This window comes from Limanda limanda, chromosome 17 (assembly GCF_963576545.1).
Source record: "Limanda limanda chromosome 17, fLimLim1.1, whole genome shotgun sequence".
Lineage (NCBI taxonomy): Eukaryota > Metazoa > Chordata > Actinopteri > Pleuronectiformes > Pleuronectidae > Limanda > Limanda limanda.
This window is the reverse complement of record NC_083652.1, coordinates 595,243-615,844: the sequence shown is the minus strand read 5'-3', so window position 1 is coordinate 615,844 and position 20,602 is coordinate 595,243. Positions and strand designations below refer to the sequence as shown.

General features: G+C 39.5%; 1 protein-coding gene across 2 annotated transcripts in view; it reads left to right on the top strand.

Moving 5' to 3' along the window:
• The window catches only part of septin12 (septin 12), a 45,774-nt gene that overhangs the window by 7,754 nt on the left and 17,418 nt on the right, over window positions 1–20,602 (top strand). Inside the window, exons 1-2 of one of the 2 annotated variants that reach the window (XM_061089764.1) lie at window positions 4,197–4,253; window positions 18,169–18,576. In XM_061089764.1, the coding sequence (XP_060945747.1) occupies window positions 18,207–18,576 (370 nt within the window). In that variant the 5' untranslated portion in view covers window positions 4,197–4,253; window positions 18,169–18,206. Of the gene's footprint in view, window positions 1–4,196; window positions 4,254–18,168; window positions 18,577–20,602 lie in introns of those variants that run through there. The other variant, XM_061089763.1, reaches the window with a different exon arrangement.

The window sequence follows — 20,602 nt, the reverse complement described above, 5'->3', positions numbered from 1 at the left end:
CAACTTACCTTCTTTAGCATAGGAAGCAGCAGAACTTTATGAAAGGAAAGGAGAAAATGCCTCCATATTCATCAATTACAACCCAGACACCAATTCTTTGCGACAGCAACGTTAAGAGCCATACAACCTCGTAGTTGCACCTGGACAACGTAAATGTAGTGGCCGTTCCACTCCGTTCCAATATGACAGCCACTTGATTTTGTCTGAGGAGTATTTCCTACAGCTGACTCGTGTCCATGTACTAACCAGGCCCGACCCTGCGTGATAACCCACTGTTCCACGAATACAGGAGGCGGGTTAATCTTGAAGTGAGGTATTTTATTCGTTTCAAGCACTGATATTAACCATCACTTTCCCGTCATCTTCACGTTAATGTCACTCAACATTTCACGCACGTTTCACATAAATGACACGGTCAAAACTTGTTTGAGTCAACTCCTTCAGACTCCTTAAACTCACCAATCTTCTTGTGCGTCACTAAACCAGCCCCGCTGGCTCACCACCCACCTGATATCAAGAACCGCCTTACGGCTTCATCAAACTGTTGCAAAAAACATAAACAGTGCTCAACTGTACAAAACTTAAACTACAAACCTGGATAATATAAGAAATTCTAAACCAACATAAATATTTAACTATACACACACATACTGCATAATGGCTCTTACAGTAAATATAAAATACACAACAGCCGCTTAATCTCATGACATGATTTAGAACTCATTTCTCATGTCACTTCTGTCCAATCAACAACAAACATATTGAACTAATATTTTCAGTTCAAAATATCATCATAGTAACTTAGAATAACTTAACTATAACACAAATATATAATATATTTAAATCCCCTATTTGTGAACTGAAAAAAATTGTTTTTGCCAATTAGATAAGTTTGTCTCCACGTATATTCCTCACATTATTATATTGTATTATATTTTCTTTTAAATCAGTTTTTTTGTTATTTCCTTTGAGTGGGTAATGATTAAATGTGCCCTTTGAAAAAATTTAAAACATCTTTACTCAGGACATATAATTTCGTTTTTAACAGGTAACTTTATTATAACTGTGAGAGTGGAGCCTACTGCACAGAGTACCGTGCATTTTTTGTTTAGCTTATGTTAAAAATAAAGAAAAAATGCAGAGTGAAAGTGGAGACGGATTTTCTACGCAACCTGGTTCTCCTTGTCCAACTACGTACAGCTTCTCCTTCAGATTTTTCCTTGACTGTGTGACGTATTCCATCGGGGGCAACAACTAGACTTTCGGAACGCAGCCTCTATGTCTACATAGAATCAACTCAATCATCACGAAAAAATCACAGCTTAAATTTTATGATGAGAGTTCTTAGGATAATTGTAAATTTAATTAATTTAGCTTGTGCAGAATACAGACATTTATAATTTATTTACTAATTATATGCACCGCTCCAAAAAATTAAGGGAATACTTAAATCAAACATCACATAAATTAAAAACTGGGACTACGTTGAGGGCCAAACAGGGTCAATACTTATTAAACAGGATAGACAGGATATTAAATAAAATGCAAAAAGAAAGCATATAGGCTACATTCTTCCAGAGCCAGATGTTTGGCATCTTTTTTTGGCTGCCAGTTCATTAATGTTTGGGTTAAGTTCAGTGCTGTGGAAACCCTCATGATGGAGTGAAGGTGTGCATCATGTCACGACTCCTGTGTGGGTTTTTGTTCATCTTCATCACAGAGAAAAGCTGCTCACACAGATATGCAGTGTTGTGCCAGTTCACACTTAAAATAAACGGTAAAAGGGTAAAACTACTGCCGCTTCTGCGCTGATCACTGAGCAGCTGTGACCAGTGTTTTCACTGTTTCCACTGTTCTTCAACAAAGTCACTTACCGGCTGCTTCATGTGAACGAGCTCTGATCTCACTATGTGTGTCGCATTGCGGGCCAGTTAAGATAGACATATGATATTTTACGTGGGTCATATATAATTGTACCACGGCCAGAAGCGGCCCACAGGCCTAGAGGTTGACATGTCTGCAGTAACTGTGTATGGCCCCGACGTACCTGCACTGCCAGAGCCCTACAAAGTGACCTCCAGCAAGCGCTGGTGTGCATGTTTCTGACCAAACTTAAAGAAACAGACTGCATTAGGATGGCATGAGGGCCTGACATCCTCTAGTGGGACCTGTGCTCACAGTCCGGCACCTAGCAGCTCGATTGGCATTCACCAGAGAACACCAGAATTGGCAGATCTGCCACTGGCTCCCTGTTTTCTTCATAGATAAGAGCATGAGATTCACACTGAGCACATGTGACAGGAGTGTAAAAGTCTGGAGACGCTTCGGTGAACGTTATCCTGCCTGTCACATCATCCAGCATGACCGGTTCGACAGTGGGTCACTGATGGTCTAAGGAGAGAAATAATTGGCACAGCTGAGTCTAGTTGGAGCAGGGGAGCAAGAGAAAGACATGAGAGTGAACAGAGCTGAGCTGCCAAGACGCCAGCAGTCACCAAATAACGATGTTGAAACTAGAATGGTCTGTCTCTGGCTGCTTTTGCAGTGTTGTGCATGAACGCATTCATATTTTTTTGTAAACGCTGAACTGAATTTATCATTTAACACGTGCATGCGTGTGTGCGCGTGCTCCCAGACTCCTCAGACTGACAGCGAATAATAATATGAAATATGAGTTTTGGGCTGAGTACAACACAAGACCTGACTCAAACAGTCAGGACTCAATGTTAAAGTGACCAGAGAGATACAGATTCATTATCTGACGCCATTGATTAATAACTCATCACATGATCAAGGGTTTGTCATCTTCCTCATAACCATCCCCAAAAAATGAACAAATGAACGTGAACTAGTTCATTTTTGGAACCATGAACTAAGTGAAAAAAAAAAAGAAAAATGTACTATGAAGGTGAACTAGTCAATCAATCAATTAATCAATTATATTTGTATAGCCCATATTCACAAATCACAATTTGTCTCATAGGGCTTTAAAAAGTTGTGACAGCCTTTGTCCTAGTTCATTTTCATATTTATGAACTGAACTTTGAACTAGTTATTTTTAAGTCTAAACTGGCACATCACTGGTGGTGGCAAAGTCGTTTGCCACAGTTGTAAAATGAAAATACTAATGTTAGGAATCATTTTATCTTATGTTGCAATTATTATAAGTGAAACAGTAGTAATACAGCGTTCACATTAAATGTTTCCAGAGGTGTGCGCTTGCATGATATGAACCATTATTTTTACCTTAAATTAAGTACTAATGATCATACATGATGTGACCTAGAGCAGCAAAGCAAATGTGTGTTATAGCAATAATAATTGAATTAATCAGTGTATAGATCCTCAATCAAACTGACAAGGGCATTTGGTTAAACATCGTTTGAAAAGATTTGGCAGATGATACCTTATCATGCAGGGAAAGTTCAGTGAGCTGCTCTGTTTCTATAGTGTAGGATGAAGGAGGGGGATGGGAATGTGGAGTGCCTGGGAATTGTATAAAGTGGGTGATAGAGGAATCCCGCCACCTAAGATGCTCAATACTGAGGTAAGAAATGTAATAAGGCCGCTAACAGAGCTACCCATTTGAAAACAAAAAATGGACAGTGAAACAGTTTTCTTTGCTATAACCATTTCTCCCGTCCACACTGACCATTTAGAACCTTACTAGTGTCAGTCCAGTGGAGAATTTGAATCCTTGTCCTGGGGCAAAAATACATTTTTGACAAAAATAAAAGGTAACATGTGTAAAATTTCCACATTTTGTTACTATCCTTCTTCTACATTAATTTACACCTGGACTGTTATTTGGTCAAGTTCTGTCTGATTTCAATTTGATCACCAAAAACCGACTGACAAATTGATGCTGCTATAAAATCAGAAAAGATCAGGGGAGGAAAATGTTGAGGCGTTAGTGGCATTTATTACTTCATTATGATTAAATCCAATTTTGCCCTGATTTAAATGTAATACTTCAACCATGGAAACAACAACTATGGAGATTAAAAGCATGTAGCATCACTGTCAGCTAATGGTATGTTGTTGTTAAGACAGTATATAGCCAGCAGAGGATCTTACCAGGAAACAGTTTCCCCAAGGCCAGGAAATGCATCATTCTTTGACACACACAGATACACAGACACACGCACACGCACACACAAGGTGCCACGCCTCTCCACACACACAGGCAGTGAAAGGACATCCTGCCCAGTTGTATTTATGTGTCACTTCTGACTGCTGGGTCTCCACACCAGGTAAAAACGGCTCTCTCCTTCCTGTTTTCAGCCCCTTTAAACTGCTTATACCTGGTCCTTAGTGTAACATTGACATTATTGCTTTCTGTTAGTCACACACTTGTTCTGTGGTGAAAATGTTTCAGGTTTGGAACTTCAGAGCTGAACATGTGAAAACTAGTCTGCTTGTTTGTCAGCTTTGAATGTGATGCAACTTAGCTTAGGGAACAGAAAGTATGTTTCATTTCAACATTTTAACTCTAGTACTAGGAGAAATGAAAAGCTTATCAGAAATTAGGGTAATGCAATTGTGATTAGTTTTTTAAGCTTTAGAGGTTAATATTAACATTCATTATAATCAATCAATCAAATTTTATTTGTATAGCCCATATTCACAAATCACAATTTGTCTCATAGGGCTTTAACATGTTGTGACATCCTCTGTCCTTAACCCTCAGCAAGGAAAAACTACTAAAAACCCTTTTGACAGGGTAAAAATATGTAGAAACCTCAGAAAGAGCCACATGTCCAAGATCCTTCTCCCAGGCAGGACAGAAGTGCAATAGATGTCAAGTGTAGGAAAACCTCATCAGGATAAAGGTTTTGGAGGCATTGATGAGGGTAAACATTTTGAAGGATAACTTAAATACTATATGTCAAGCAGTCCTGCTGCAATCGTAGTCTATGGTCAGCAGCCAGCAAGATCACGATCCACCATCAATCCACTACAGTCCACAGTCATTGTCCACTGACGCCAATTCGATCCATCATCAGCTGCCACCTAGGTCGTGGTCCACCACCATTATCTGATGCCAACGCAATAAAGGATCCGCCATTATTATTACGATCAGCCCGCACGATATAGAATCCGCCATACTGGATCCACAATTGCGACCTCTGATACGCGATCCACAAATCGTAATCCAGCTACAGCTGCGGCCCTGGATCTGCGGGCGATAAGGCAAAGGCACTCCGGGGAAGGCGAACAAGGGTCGGAAACATGTATTGATGAGATATGAATTACTTTGATGTGATAATGATTTGAGAAGAGGAAGGAGAAGCTGGAAAGAGAAGCTCCCTGTGTTATGTGTCATAAATTCCCTTTGCACCTTAGCGTCATCAGGTTATTTTGAAATGTAATCAATAATACAATGATACAGGCCGAACTTGAGGGTACACTGAGGCTCAAGGTAAATCAGACTGGCTACTGGTTTGTATGGCAGTACTAGGAAAACCATGTAGCCCAGACCAGCTCTAACTAAAAGCTTTATCAAAAAGGAAGGTTTTTAGCCTACTCTTAAACGTACAGATGGTGTCTGCCTCCCGAACTGTAAGTGAGAGATTATTCCACTGGAGACTTGAGGGACGACAAGTAAGCCTGGATTTTGGGAGCGGAGTGCTCTAGTGGGTTGATAAGGTACTATTAGCTCTTTAAGGTATAATGGTGCCATATTATTAAGGGCCTTGAAGGTGAGGAGGAGAATTTTAGATTCTATTCTAGATTTAACCAGAAGCCAGTGTAGCGATGCTAATACCTGAGAAATGTGCTCTCTTTTCTTTGTTCTTGTCAGGACACGTGCTGCAACATTTTGGACAAGCTGCAGAGTTTTTAACGACTTACTGCTGGAGCCTTATAATAATGAATTACAATAGTCCAGTCTCGATGTAACAAAGACGTGGACTAGCTTTTTCTGCATCTTTTTCCCGAAAGGACATGTCAGATTTTTGAGATATTACGCAAGTGGAAAAAGGCCGTCCTAGAAATTTGTTTTAAGTGAGAATTAAAGGACAAATCAGGATCTAAGATCACTCCCAAGTTACTGACTGTTTCATTGGAAGCAAGGGCAATGTCGTCTAGTGCAGCTGTATCATTAGATAATGTATATGTAAGGTGTTTAGGGCCAAGTATTTATAACCTCTGTTTTATCTGAGTTTAATAAGAGAAAATTGCGGGTCATCCAGGTTTTTATGTCCTTGAGACATGCTCGAAGTTTAGTTAATTGATTATTTTGTTCAGGTTTTATTGACATGTATAATTGGGTGTCATCCGCATAGCAGTGGAAATTTACAGAGTGTGTCTTGATAATGTTTCCTAGTGGAAGCATATATAATGAGAATAAAATTGGGCCGAGCACAGAGCCCAGTGGAACACCATGGTTAACTTTGGTGTGCACAGATGACTCATCATTAATTTGCACGAATTGGGAGCGATCAGAAAAATAAACCAGTTTAGGGCAGTTCATTTAATGTTAATTAACTGAGGACAGACACAAGTCCCTGATCTGAAGCTATTAGAAGGTCATAAGTGACTTTTGCCAAGGCTGTCTCTGTGCTGTGATTAGATCTAAACCCAGACTGAAAGTCTTCATATATATTATTTTCCTGGAGAAATTCACACAGCTGATTGGCAACAACTTTTTCTAAGATTTTAGACAAGAAGGGGAGATTAGATATTGGTCTGTAATTGGCTAAAACCTCTGGGTCTAGGGTGGGTTTTTTGAGAAGGGGTTTGATTACTGCTATTTTAAAGGACTGTGGTACATAACCTGATGATAATGACAGACTGATTGTGTTAAGTAACGAACTATCTATTAGGGGCAGAATTTCTTTAAGTAATTTTGTAGGAATGGGATCTAAGATACAGGTTGTTTGTTTAGAACCTGAGATTATTTTGGTAAACCAATCACGGGTGATCAGAGAGAAGCTGTCTAAATAATGGGTAGGATTCTCAGCCGTTTCTGAGATCTCAGTTGTTCGGAGGGTATTAGTGCCAATTGAGGGCAGGAGATGGTTGATTTTATTTCTAATAGTTAGAATTTTATCATAAAAAGGGTCATAGAGATATTGCTATTTAGGGATCGAGGAATACTGGGTTTTGGTGGAGGTGTGACTCTGTCAGCCTGGCTACAGTGCTGAAGAGAAACCTGGGGTTGTTTTTATTCTCTTCTATTGTTTTGAATAGTAGGCAGCTCTTGCTTTGTGGAGAGCCTTTTTATATGCTTTAACACTACTCTTCCAGTCTAGGAGATTTTTAACACTGTTGCTGGAGCGCCATTTCCTTTCTAGTTTTCTTGATACTTGTTTTAACTCATGTCTCATTGGAATTATACCACGGAGATAATTAATCGACGGATAATACGGGTTTAAATGTAATCGGAATTATTTCCTTAAATTTAGCTACAGCACTATCAGGTAGACATCTAGAAAATCAGTTTTTTATTAGTGGCATATATTCAGATAATGAAAAATCGAAGGTTATTAAATTATGGTCTGATAGAATTGGATTGCGCGGAAGTACTGTTAAATGTTCAATATCGACACCGTATGATAATACAAGGTCAAGTGTGTGGTAACAACAATGAGTAGGTTGGTGTACACACTGACTGAAACCAATTGAGTCTAGTATCGAAATAAATGCTACGCTAAGGCTATCTTTATTATTGTCAACATGAATATTAAAGTCACCAACAATAATAATTTTATCAGTCTATGGACTAGGTCTGATAAAAACTCAGGGAATTCCATTAAAAATCCAGTATAAGCCCCAGGAGCATGGTAAACTACAGCAAATATGATTGGCTGTTGGTGATTCCTTGATTGGCGTGGAAGACTAAGAATAAGACATTCAAATTAGTTGTAGCTGAGTTTAGGTTTAATTGATAGACTGGAGTTAAAAATAGCAGCAACTGAATTTATATGACTGGTGGGAGTAGATTCATTTAGACTGACATATTCATCAGGATGCAGCCACGTCTCAGTGAGGGATAATAAATCTATGTTGTAATCTGAGACTAGTTCATTTACTAAAATAGCCTTCGATGACAGGGATCTAATGTTTAAAAGACCACATTTAAAAGTCTTAGTTTCCTGCGTTGTTTCAGAGGTTGTGTTAATTTGTATTAGATTATTGTGTGGAGTTCTCGCTCTATAATTGTTTAATTTAAATAATTTAATCGGACGGTGGACAGACACAATCTCTATGTGTGACTGATCCAGAGGGAGCGCAGAGAAATGTTTAGCACTGCAGCTCTACTTCCTGGTCCCAACTCTGAGTTGTGTTGTGCAATAGGAGTAGACTTGACGTTGGCTAATTATTAATAATCATGAAATATGATTATTAAAATAATAAAAATTATCTATCAAAAATAATTAAATTATTAATTGAAGATGATCAGTAATCAAATAACAATAAAACCACTAATGAGAAAATAGGAATTATCAATTAGAAAGTACAAGCTATCAATTAACAATGATAAGGTTATCAACCAAGAATAATGAAAATAATTAGTCAAAAACAATAAAATTATCAATTTAAGAATAATACTATCTATATTAATAATTGAGAAAGGGGGGCACCACCCTGGTTTCCAGGGACCAACGATGTCAAGCTATAATTATCAGTCTCATAATGATAAATGTCAAATTAATAATGTCAATATTTTAATATTAACGATTACTTAATAAACAGTGAAGGCTTCTAAGTTCGAGCACAGGCAATCATAATCCAGCTGCAATCACACACTTATGCACAAATAATCACAGACTACAGATACTTTAATTACAAAAGTATTTATTAAAAAGGGGAAATAAAGTTATAATGTTATTCAATGATTTATCATTTTAACAAGCTCCGATATTTCAAAGATAAACACAGCAGCAGCACTTATCACAATTCAGAAAATACATGTAAAACCTGCGGTCTACCTATGTATGTCTGTCTCTGTGTGTGTGTGTCTGTGTCAAAGTGTCTCTCTGTGTGGGTGTGTCTATGTGTGTGTATGTGAAATAAAGTTAGTGTTATTTAATGATTTATCATTTTAACAAACTCCCATATTTCAAAGATAACAACAGCAGCTTATCACAATTTAGAACACGCATGTAACCTCTGGTCCATCTATGTGTCTCTGTGTGTGTGTATCTGTCTGTGTCTATCAATGTGTGTGTGTGTGTGTGTGTGTGTGTGTGTGTGTGTGTGTGCGAGAGAGAGAGAAAAAGAAGGGGCGTGGCGATGACGCGTAGTGACATCACATCTAAGATGGAGGCCGATCATGATTCGTGGAATCAAGGCCTAAAAACTCTCAAAATGGCGGATTGACTACAAAACAAGATGGCGGAGCCGTTATGAATTTAGAGCCAGGATGGGAGGAGAGAGAGAGCGGAGGCGTGGCAATAATAGACTCAAAATGGTGGGTTAACTTGCGTTATTCAAGATGGAGTCTATGTTAATGACACCATGTGGCCGGAGCGCACACTGGTGGTCGTCACATGAATTACTCAAAGGAAATTTTAGACAAAGAGAATTCTTATCTCTGCTTGGCTTTGGGGGCCGAATGGTTTCCAGATGTGTTCAGCCTCTCTAAGCATAGATTTAACTATGTGACAGAAGTGTGTATAGGTCGGTTTAGAAGGAGAGAGAGAGAGAAAACATGTAAGGAGAGTTCAAAGAAGCTCTTAAAAACACGCCAGAGATAGATTAACAGTGATTCACCCCTCAGCCCTCAAGCGAACGTGGTGGGCCGAGGTTCTGATCGGTGAAATCACTGCAGACTCACACAGACGTTAACAGTGCGGGCGGAGGCGCTTCTCGCGGCCCTATTTACTATAACACCAAACATTGACGTCAAACCGGAAGTAGCGGCTCGGAGTAGTGGCCGGCTAAAACAATGGAACACGGAGGTTCCCTCAACAAAATACACTCAAGTATTAAATCAATATGCTACGTATTAAAACTAACATCTGCCCAGACAACATAAGCCTCTTACTGTGACCGTGATTTCGTGGGTTGCATGCGCGTGGCGCGAATCTCCCGGAGGTTCAGTGAATCGCTTGAATTCTCTCAGGCGGGCTCTCGTGAGCACCGCAGCTGGGCCGGAGCCGATCCGTCGTGCTCCGTGGCGAGATGAGGTTTCGTCTTCTTCTGCAGCAGCGGAGCTCGTGGTCACTCGCAGGAACGTGCGGCTGCTTGTAGCCGTTGTAGATCGTGTGGAGAAAGAATAAAAGTAAAGTCCGTGTGGAAAAGGAAACAGTCTGAGATCGTCCAGCGAGCAATTTCCTGTTTGGTCTTTCAAAGTTAAAACAGGAAATTTCCTTTTCAAAATAAAAACGTCGACTAAGATAAAAGAATAAATGAATGAAATGAATTGAAATGAATAAAACAAAACGTCTTATCGCCTCCATTAGTTTACTGAGTCGTCTGGTAAAGCCTCGGGAGGCCTAGTGGTAACTTCAGCGTTGGAGTAGCAAAAGAGGACAAAGAGTTAAGTGCCTCCTTAAGTTGCTGGGTTAACTGGTGAGACCCCGGGGGGGGGGTCTCGTTGTCACATCAGCATCGGAGGAAAAGAGAGCAGTTAAGAGAAAAGTAGTTCCCTCCTTAAGTTTGCTGGAACCTCTGGGCAGACCCGAAAGGGCCTGATGGGAACGTCAGCATCGGAGGAAAGAGAGAATGATTTCTGGGAGGTCAGCAGTCTTGTACCCCTGAGAGGAGGCCGGCCTCCTTGGAGGGGGGGTCAGGGGTCAGTGTGGCCTTCGGCCAATTGAAAGGTCAGAAGTCAAGTCTCAGGGAGCGGCTTACAGTGGTGGACCCAGGAAGTGATTTTCTCTCACATGGAGATGAGATCTCCATGCTGGAATTTTTATCTGAGGGGTTACCCGAGCCTGGCCTAAGGTTTTACGACTCTTTGTTCTATGTCAGATCACTGGGCCTTGCCCAACAGCTGTCATGTAATAGACTGGGTAATATATATATATACAGCTGTGGCCGCACCATGGATATGATTGTGGATCGCGCGTCAGAGGTCGCAATGGTGGATCCAGTTCGGTGGATTCTGTATCGTGCCAGCTGATCGTAGTGGTAATGGAGGATCCTTAGTCGCGCTGGCATCGGCTGATGGTGGACCACGACCGAGGCGGCAGCTGATAATGGATTCTAACTAGCGGCAGTGGACAATAACTGTGGACTATAGTGGATCCCATCCTGATGCTGGATCGTGATCTTGCTGCTGACCAGAGACTATGCTTGCAGCAGGACTGCTTCACATATAGTATTGAAAAAATGTTTACCCTTATCGATGCTGAAACAAACTTTAATCCTGATGATGTTTTCTTAACACTTGACATCTATTGCACTTCTGTCCGTCCTGGGAGAGGGATCCCTCACATGTGGCTCTCTCTGAGGTTTCTACATATTTTTACCTGTTAAAAAGGTTTTTAGTAGTTTTTCCTTACTCTTGTTGAGGGTTAAGGACAGAGGATGTCACACAATGTTAAAGCCCTATGAGACGAATTGTGATTTGTGAATGTGGGCTATACAAATAAAACTTGATTGATTGATTGATTGATAATATACCTAGATAAGAGAGCAGCTCCATCCCAAGTGGGTTGGACGCCGTCTCTCCTAACAAGACCAGGTTTCCTCCAAAAAGTTTGCCAATTATCTACAAAGCCCACACCATTTACAGGACACCACCTCGACAGCCAGTGGTTAAAAGACACATGCGGCTAAATATGTCATCACCTGTTGTGTAAGGGAGAGGGCCAGAGAAAATGACTGTGTCAGACATCGTTTTTGCAAATGCACACACCGACTCAACATTAACTATAGTGACCTCCGACATACGAAGCCGGGAGTCGTTGCTGCCGACGTGAATTACGATTTTACTGTATTTATGCTGGTTTAATGATTGGAACTTCTTTGGTGTATTACTTTTTTAAGGTTTCTAGCTTCACATTTTATGTTTAACATCCAACATGTCTGCAGAGAGTGTTAGGGGAGTGTTGTCCGTTTTCCATTACACTTCTCAGTGTGTGGTTGTGACACTCCTGTTTGATTATCAGGAGTTACATTACTATTAAACAAGATGATGATGTAGGTATGCACGCCATATTCATCCATTGTTATGTTGAAAAAGAAAACCTATCCTCGTAACACATGAGAAATCATATGCTGTCAGTGTTTTGTAGGGAAGAGATTAAATTATATGTAACATGAATCTATTTACTGTAAATTAGGCTGCTAGGGGGACATTTTGAATTTGGGTGGATGATGTGGAAACATTTATCTGGAGAGTAATAGTACAGGTTAATATATTGTTATATAGTTATCTAGACTTATAAGACATCAGATATGATGCTTCAACTCACAGAGACAAACTGGTTCATCTAGTATACACGTGGAAAAGATTTTCTGGTATTTTTGAATAATTTCTCTCTTGTTTGCTTTCTATTCCAGTGTTTAAAGTGTTTGTAAAAAAACGTTGTCTAAACATATCAGTAGAATTTTTCAATGAAATGACAAGAAAAAATATTAATTGTAATATGGGTGGATTAATTTGGTTTTTAATTTCCACTCATTAGCTGCATCCACTTATCATTGCAGGCCGTAAGAGGGCTGGAAGGCAGTCTCAGCTGATGTTAAACTAAAAATGTAAACAAATCTCTAAATACAACATTTAGAACAGTGCTAAACCAAACAAAGTACCTAGACAGCCACAGTCAGGACTAGTTCAAGCCCAATTTACCAGTCCTGGATGATTATTGCAAACATCTTGGCAGAGAGCTTGTCGTAAGAGCCGATGCTGGTTTTGATGTGCTGCAAACAGAAACATGTGACCTCAATGCATTACTTGCTGCCTCTGGCTGTTGGAACCACCCCTCACCTGAGTTCACCAGAGGATTTGTTGCTGTCGGGTCTGAGCAGAGAATATCCCACTGTGATTTTCATGTGTGAAAGTAAAGCTCTGGAGAGAGTCATGTCTGAAGAAATCTCAAGTCATTATCAGCACAGCAATAGGCTGACTTTGATGTTGTGATGCTGTGCAGAATCACCAGAAGGAGGAGAAATCTGCAACCCATCCTATTGAAGAAGAACATGTGATTGTTAAAAAAAGTGATTTAGTATCCAAATTTTTTTGTCAATAAAAATATAGACATTTTGCTTAAACTAAAAAATTAAGTAAAATTTAGACCTTTTTATCAATGATTTTACATGTTACTGTAGTTGCAGTTAGTATAACGCTTCATTATATCACCCTAGTTTTTGACAAATAGTAATGTCAAAGTATTACATGATAGTTTGTGTTAAAAAAAAAAAAAAAAAAAGGCTTACTTTGAACTGCAGTCAGTTGCATGTTGACTACAGAAATCTCCTTCTCCTCTCAGGGATTAGTGGAAGCTGCTTGGGCCATTTGCATGTGAATAGTTCCTGGACCTGCTTTTAGCAGCCAAACACCCCCCTTTCACTCTACCGCACCATCTCTCTCTCTCCCTTTCAACCCCTCTCCCTCTCTCTTGGTGTCTCTCAACCTTTTTCCACTCCTCCTAACATCAGGGAAGACCAGAGAGAGAGGGTGAGGGTCAGATGCGGTCCGAGAGGGAAAGAGAGAGTGCAGCACCATCACTGCAGACACACTGAGCAGAAAAAGTAGTTTGGTAAGCAGAGTTTCTGTCCCGGTCGGCTTTGAGAACCCTTCGCTGCCTGTCAGGGAGTCACGCAACTGCCTTTGTGAATGAGAGGAGGTAGGATACTTTTGTTTCTCTCATGCTCCATGGATATCAGTGGGGTACGCTCAGTCTTCTGTGCAAACAATGAAGGCTGACAGGACTGGTCCACTTCGGCGGTCAGAATGGGGGTTGGGGGGTTATTAGGCCTCAGCTTGTTTCTTACATCAGGAAGATCTTTGTAGTTTTCTTGAAACTAAAGTAGACTGTGTATCCCAAGACTCCAGTTATGCTTTTTTTTTTAGGTTTTTAAACTCATATACAAACTTTGTGCTGTAGTATCTTTATGATAATCAAGAACATTTTCATTAATTTTTCTTCTCATTTATTAAATAGCCCAAATTTGAGCTATTCACAGCTTAATAATAATTTTAACAGGTATATCTGCTGTTAAGTTCAAAATACTCATTATTTGTTTTAGACCGTACACAGCTGTAGAGCCTCTTTTCAGTGGGAGGTCATCCCATCCAAACAGGTGCAACAAATTAGGAGAGCGGAGCTGTCAAAGTCAAACACAATTTGTCCACAGCTCTGATTGGAAAATACCTATGTTGATGGACTGTACTGCATGTATGCAGATTTTTAAATATACCAGTCTTTATCACAGTCCCACATGACCTGATTATGTAACATCAAAATATTGATCTTTCATTCATTAAGAGTGGGACTTTATCTGGTTTGTCCCCTTGAAGAAACTTGTCCGGTTAGTCCGCAGGAGCACATGTGAGAACACATCAGAGAGGAGATCCTCTGCAGGATTCACTGCAAATGCCGATGTGCTGTAAACAAAGACACGTGGTCTCAGCAATGGATTTTATGTTACATCCTGCCTCTGTTTGTTGTGTCTTCATTCGCCTGCACTCTCTTTTCAGATCTTTGGTTGTCATGAACGTGTCTGTACGGAGACAATCTCCTGCTGTGTTGTTCATGTGTGAAGGGCAAACTCAGGAGAAAGTCCACACACAATTCTGCAGACATCCTCTGGAGTTTTTGTCAGAAAACCTAGCATTGACTGTGCCATGGAAATTTAAAAAGCACCCATTATAATGCATAATACAGGAGAAAGTTGAGTTAAGCTGAGTGATGAACGAGTAGGAGCCAACAATTCTTCATTCGAACTCTAAAGAAACAGACGCACAGAACTGTACCAAAAGTATGTACAATGTTATTAAAATGACACAGCATTTTGTTATCAAGAAGTACCACATTTTTGCAGTGGCTGCAGCAGAAAACTACTCTGTTCTCACAGCAGAGTATCTTAATTGTGTTCCTAGCATAACAGCCCCTCAGATCTACAGATTTATGAGATGCTGCAGAGACCACCACTTTCTGTCTGCAAGCTAGCAGGTGAACGCAGCAGAAGCCATGCTGCTCAATAATTGCATAGATCAATGCTTCATACTTTATCATTTAAATTATTCAGTGTGAATTTCAGTCAGCTCAGCACTTGGCTATTGTCTGTCATCAAGTCATCACTCCATCTCCAAACTGCACTCTCTCTTTGGTGTACTGCTCTAGCCCTTGGAACTCCACACATCACCAACAATTTGTCATATCTCACAATCCACCAATCTCACATACTCAGAAAAGCGATAAGCAGTACTTGCTTGTGAAAGGTTTAGAAAATATATAGGATTAGAACTTTTATCTAATCATTCAACTTTTTCGTTTATCATACTTTTATTGTCACAAGTTAGTCCAACTTTTAAATACTCTGAAAGAAAACTTGCTAAATGTTTGCATAACTATCCCCATTTGGATAATGTACATCTGTAGACTTCCACCCAAAAGTGTTGCAGTGTCTCTTCAGCACGCATTATAGGGAACAGTCAGACCTGAAAACAAAAAATCTGATGAGTAATATGATGATAACCTGTTCATTTGACAGTGAGCAGGAGCAGGACCAGTTGGAGGGAGAGTGAAATACAGAAGTGATGTTGTCGAGATGGACTCTCGTGCAGGTGTGACTGACATACTCAGACCTGAACAAGGCCAGGGTTTTTTTCCAGTTCATCAAGTGTGTGGTAAATGTCGAGGTTAATGGGCACTCACATGTGACACATTGATAATCTATCAGGCTTTCTTTGAATCCTTTGTAGTCAAGCTTACAAAATACTGGATCCCAAATTTCCCAAAATGGAACCAGTTTGAGGTCTCCAGTTTGTAGGCTGTTAGTCGATAGCCAAGACTTTTTAAGGTTCTCTTGAGCCACAGAGAATATAATCTGTATTTCATTGGCGTAGTGAGAATGTAAAAGAAATGTATCTTTATGTGAAATTGACATGGAGTCCTCCTTTAACATTTGCAATTTATCTACAAGGTAGTTGTTTAATGGCACTGAAGCATCTGAGGATGTTAAACCTACTTACTTATTCAACAAATACTTTCCCTTGTGTTTTATTCACTTAATATTTTACAGAAAAACACTTCCTTATTCATTAATGAAAGAGACTTGTCTCTGTCACCAACTCTGCCCTTCACTGTCCTGACTCATGAGGAGGATTAGTTCGGATCCAATGGATAAACAGAGTATATTTATAGCTGATCAAATTATGTGGACTAACACTTACCATCAGCCTCTGTGTGTGTGTGTGTGTGTGTGTATGTGTTTGTGTGTGTGTGTGTGTGTGTGTGTGTGTGCGTGTCTGTGTGTGTGTGTGGCTTTGTGTCTGTGAGTGTGCATGTGCACCTCCTCTCAAATCCATACATACAAGTCTCAGTCATGCTGGTTTCAGATGACTGTTTTAAACGAATTGTACAAACACACACACACACAAAAACACACACACACACATACACACAGCTTTTCGTCTTCATTGGGATTGTCAGCACCATTCAATCCTCTTACAGCACAGACCAGACTACACATACAAACCCCTGCAGATAAGGGAAGGGATAGACTTGTGTTACATATAGTCCAGCTAAGTCTTAAAACAATTGTATGTTGTGTGTGAAGATTCTTGTTTCTCTTTGGCTTTGTGAAACCCATATATTTCTCAGTCACCTGTGCATGATTTTATAAGTTAGTTTTTTTCACATCCACTAATAACACACCGTGTTAATTTTTTCTGATTCTAACTTTGTATTATGTCAGTGATCTAGTGATATTGACCTGTGAAGCCATACTTTTCTTGAAAAACAGTTAATAATAACAGTTAGCAGTTTAAATTATATGTGATTTAAATATACATATATGAATTGTGCAAACAATCAAAATCACATAATACATGTAACCTAACCCACTACAATAATTGATACTAAAAAACAGTGTCTTAATACAGCAAAATGGCATGAGGTAATGCAAGCAATCAAACTCAAATGCGTGAACACAAATATCCAAGTGAGACACTGCAGTCTCTGCAAAGAATGTTTGTGCCTTTCTCTGTCTGCTGCCTCACCTCTCGCCTGAACATTGCAGAGGGGGACCAGACTCAATTTGGTCGGCACTCTGCCTTGACCAGTTGAGGTAAAATGGGAGAAAAATGGGGAGGACACATTTGCACTGGTTGCCTATAATACACTGAATTGAGGCTCTGAATGGGCTTCGACTGAGTTACATAGCTGATTCTCTAGTTAAATATGTCCCCTCTGGAACGCTGAGATAATCTGCAGCAAATCTGTTAGAGGTCCCTAACTACAGCCGAAAGAAAAGCGGCGATGCAGCTTTTGTAAATACACTCCAAAGTTGTTGAACAGACATCTGCCAGGGTTAAGAGAAGCTAGTTCAGTAAACTTATTTATTAGAAAACCTAAAAATGTCCCCTTTACTTCAGCACTTTACTAGATCTTGTACTTGCCGGGACTCCTGCACTATTATCTCTTTTTTTTTTTTATAATTTTATCTTTTAAATGCATTTTTTCTATTACATTTTATTTATACATTTATTTAATTCTTTTTTATGTCCTTTTCTTTTCAATATCATTTCACCATGTTCTTATTTTGTTTTCAATAAATTTTGAACATGGTTTATTTTCATCTATATTGTATATAAAGCACTTAAAGCTGCATTTCTTGTTAAAACAGTTAAAGTAATGTTTATTATTATTATTATTGTTATTATTATTATTACTACTACTTTTACCCAACCCTAATATATGTTGGTATTAACTATTTACATTCTTTCCAACCAAAGATTTTTTTGAGCTATTCAGTCTCATCTCTGCATGTCCTAACAGACAGCAGTTAATCCAGGTGCCCAGATTTGATGCTACACAAACACAATGGTATACCAAACCTGACAACCTCACTCTACCAGCAACAAAATGATAACCTGCTTAGTGAGCAGGATGGGTTTAATGAGTGCAGACAGTTAAAAAGTGAATATTTAAAACAAATGAAAGCTAGATTTTCAGTGTGTTACAAATAGTGGCACATACAGACATGACCCTCCACAAAGCCAAATCATTGAAAACTACTGAGAAATCTCTTTTTTACCCACAGACACTGCTGAAAAGCTGGATACACCCCCGCCAACTCCAATGGAGGAGAGAGAGGAGGAAGAGGGAGGCATCATGGGACAAGAGCAAAAAGATGAGGACAAGAATGATGAACAACCCGCCAGCATGACTACCCAGAATTCCATGACAGAAAAACAGGAGAACTGTTTGAAGGTTTGCCCAGTGATGGAGGAGAAGGGGAAGGAGAAGGGAATGAAGGAGGGAGAGATGAAGAAAGAAATGGAGCTGGAAATAGAGTTTGATGGGGAGCTCTGCCAGTCATTGCCTGGCCAGCAGATTAGCTTCATCCGAGGCACTGACCTGTTTGGATACGTGGGCATTGAGGCAGTACTGGACCAGATGAGGCGCAAGACTATGAAGGCTGGTTTCGAGTTCAACATCATGGTAGTTGGTGAGTCTCACCCACACAAACACAAGCAAGACCGAATAACAGTAAATCTGTAACATAGTCTCCAGTTTGGCTAAACAATCCGGGGAAAAACCCAGGCAACCTGGAAACACGCTAAAAAACTCATGCAGCAACACTCATCTATTTGTTTTTTTATTGTTCTATTTTATTCAACTGCCACTGTGCCAGTTCACACAAATATACACACACCAACTCCATGCCTCTCATGCATATTCATTTTGTGGGTGCATGTGTGAGCTGACTTTCTTCTGCGAAAAGGTTCTTTCATTGATTCAGTCCTACATACCTGCTGTGCTTTGACCAATCACAGAGCTCGTCAGTGAGATCAGTCTCTTCTGAGCCACTTAGCAAAGCTCAGAAGTCAGAACACTGGATTTTCCTTTCTTTACATTTAAAATACCAAAATTAAACAGCAAACTACAATTGCTCTCCTTCATTGTGTGTATGTGTATGTCTGCATGTGCGTGCGTGTGTATGTGTGTTTGCGTGCGATGTGCATTGCCATGTGTGTGTTTGTAATACATATTGTTTCATATTGAAATAGGAAGTGAGACTGTGTGATAAGGAAGTGTTTTTTCTCTTTGCCTCCACACACACGTAGAGACGCAAAGGACTGCATTGATAACTATTTCCTAGTAGATAAAAGCTAATAATTTCCATCGTGTTTTGTGTTGACAATAACTTATTAACAATTGAGGTTCAATTAGAATATGCAAATATGAAAAGGGGACAATATAAATAGTATACAGTAGAGTTTATGCCTGCCTGACAGGATAATGTCAGATTGGCTGTTTACAAGCTGAATAAAGCTGCTTTCACACATGCACTGAACTCTGCAAATGTCCAAGTGAGACACGTTGCAGTCTTTGCAGACTTTCTCTGCTTGGCCTCCTGCTATGAGGGGGTTGATGACACTTCTTACACGCAACTTACACACAAAAAATAAAACAGACTAAGGGTTAAAAGGGGTCGTGGTTATAATAACTGAAACCTGTTTCTGTGTGTTGTCAAAAAGATCAACTCATATTTGTAGTTGTCTATCCATCACTTCTTGTGTCTGCCTGCTGCATCCGGCTGCTTCACCTCTCGCCTTCATAATGAGGAGGATTTGTTGCTGTTGTGAACGCGTCTGTGCAGAGAACCCCAGCTGTGTTGTGCATGTGTGAAAGACAAACTCTGGCTGAACTGCAAAGGTCAAGTCTGAATTAATTATAAATAAATATAATCTAATGAAATATACAATGCATTAATGAAAATCTTTTCTACTTGAATAACAGTAAACTAATTTCAGATCATTCCTTCGAAAGGTCTGAAACAATCCTATATTCTTGTACCTGTAAGAAATCAGAGAAAAGTCAAATCACTAAATCATTTTTAAGTTCAATTTAAGAACAGTTTTTTTCTAAAAATGTAATTTGAAATTTGACCTCCCCTCTGCACAAGTCAGATGAGGATGAACACTTAACGTTGCTGTGTTTGTCTCTGATGCCTCCTCCACTGCCTCACTTTGGTGGAAGGCAGGTGAGCCAACAGATTGCATGGTACAAAGTTGAGAAACAGCCATACATATGTTTGTTACTTTACTGTCAGTGGTGTCAGGGCCTGCCCTAGCACATTTGGCGCTCTAGGCAAGCTAAAATAAAATATATAAAAATAATATAAAATATTTTTTCTAAACGATTTTCCACAAAAACTTATAAAATGATTTCTTTCTTCGTAGAAGTTGCTTGGACACACACACTCTAACATAAGCCTCAATGTGCTAACATGTTCTGACAACACAGTTTTTCGATTTTTGGCTCATTTTACCCTAATGTTAATACCACAGCAACAAAGTATATCTGTAGAATACAGCATGAATGGAGCAGCAATAACGACATGGAGCCTTCAGTTCCTCATCCAGAATGCATTTTATTCAAATTAAACACAATTTCAAGTACAAGCATTTCTCTGAGTGTAACTGCATTTTAAAGTGCATAATACATACATTCAATTATTATGGTGTCTC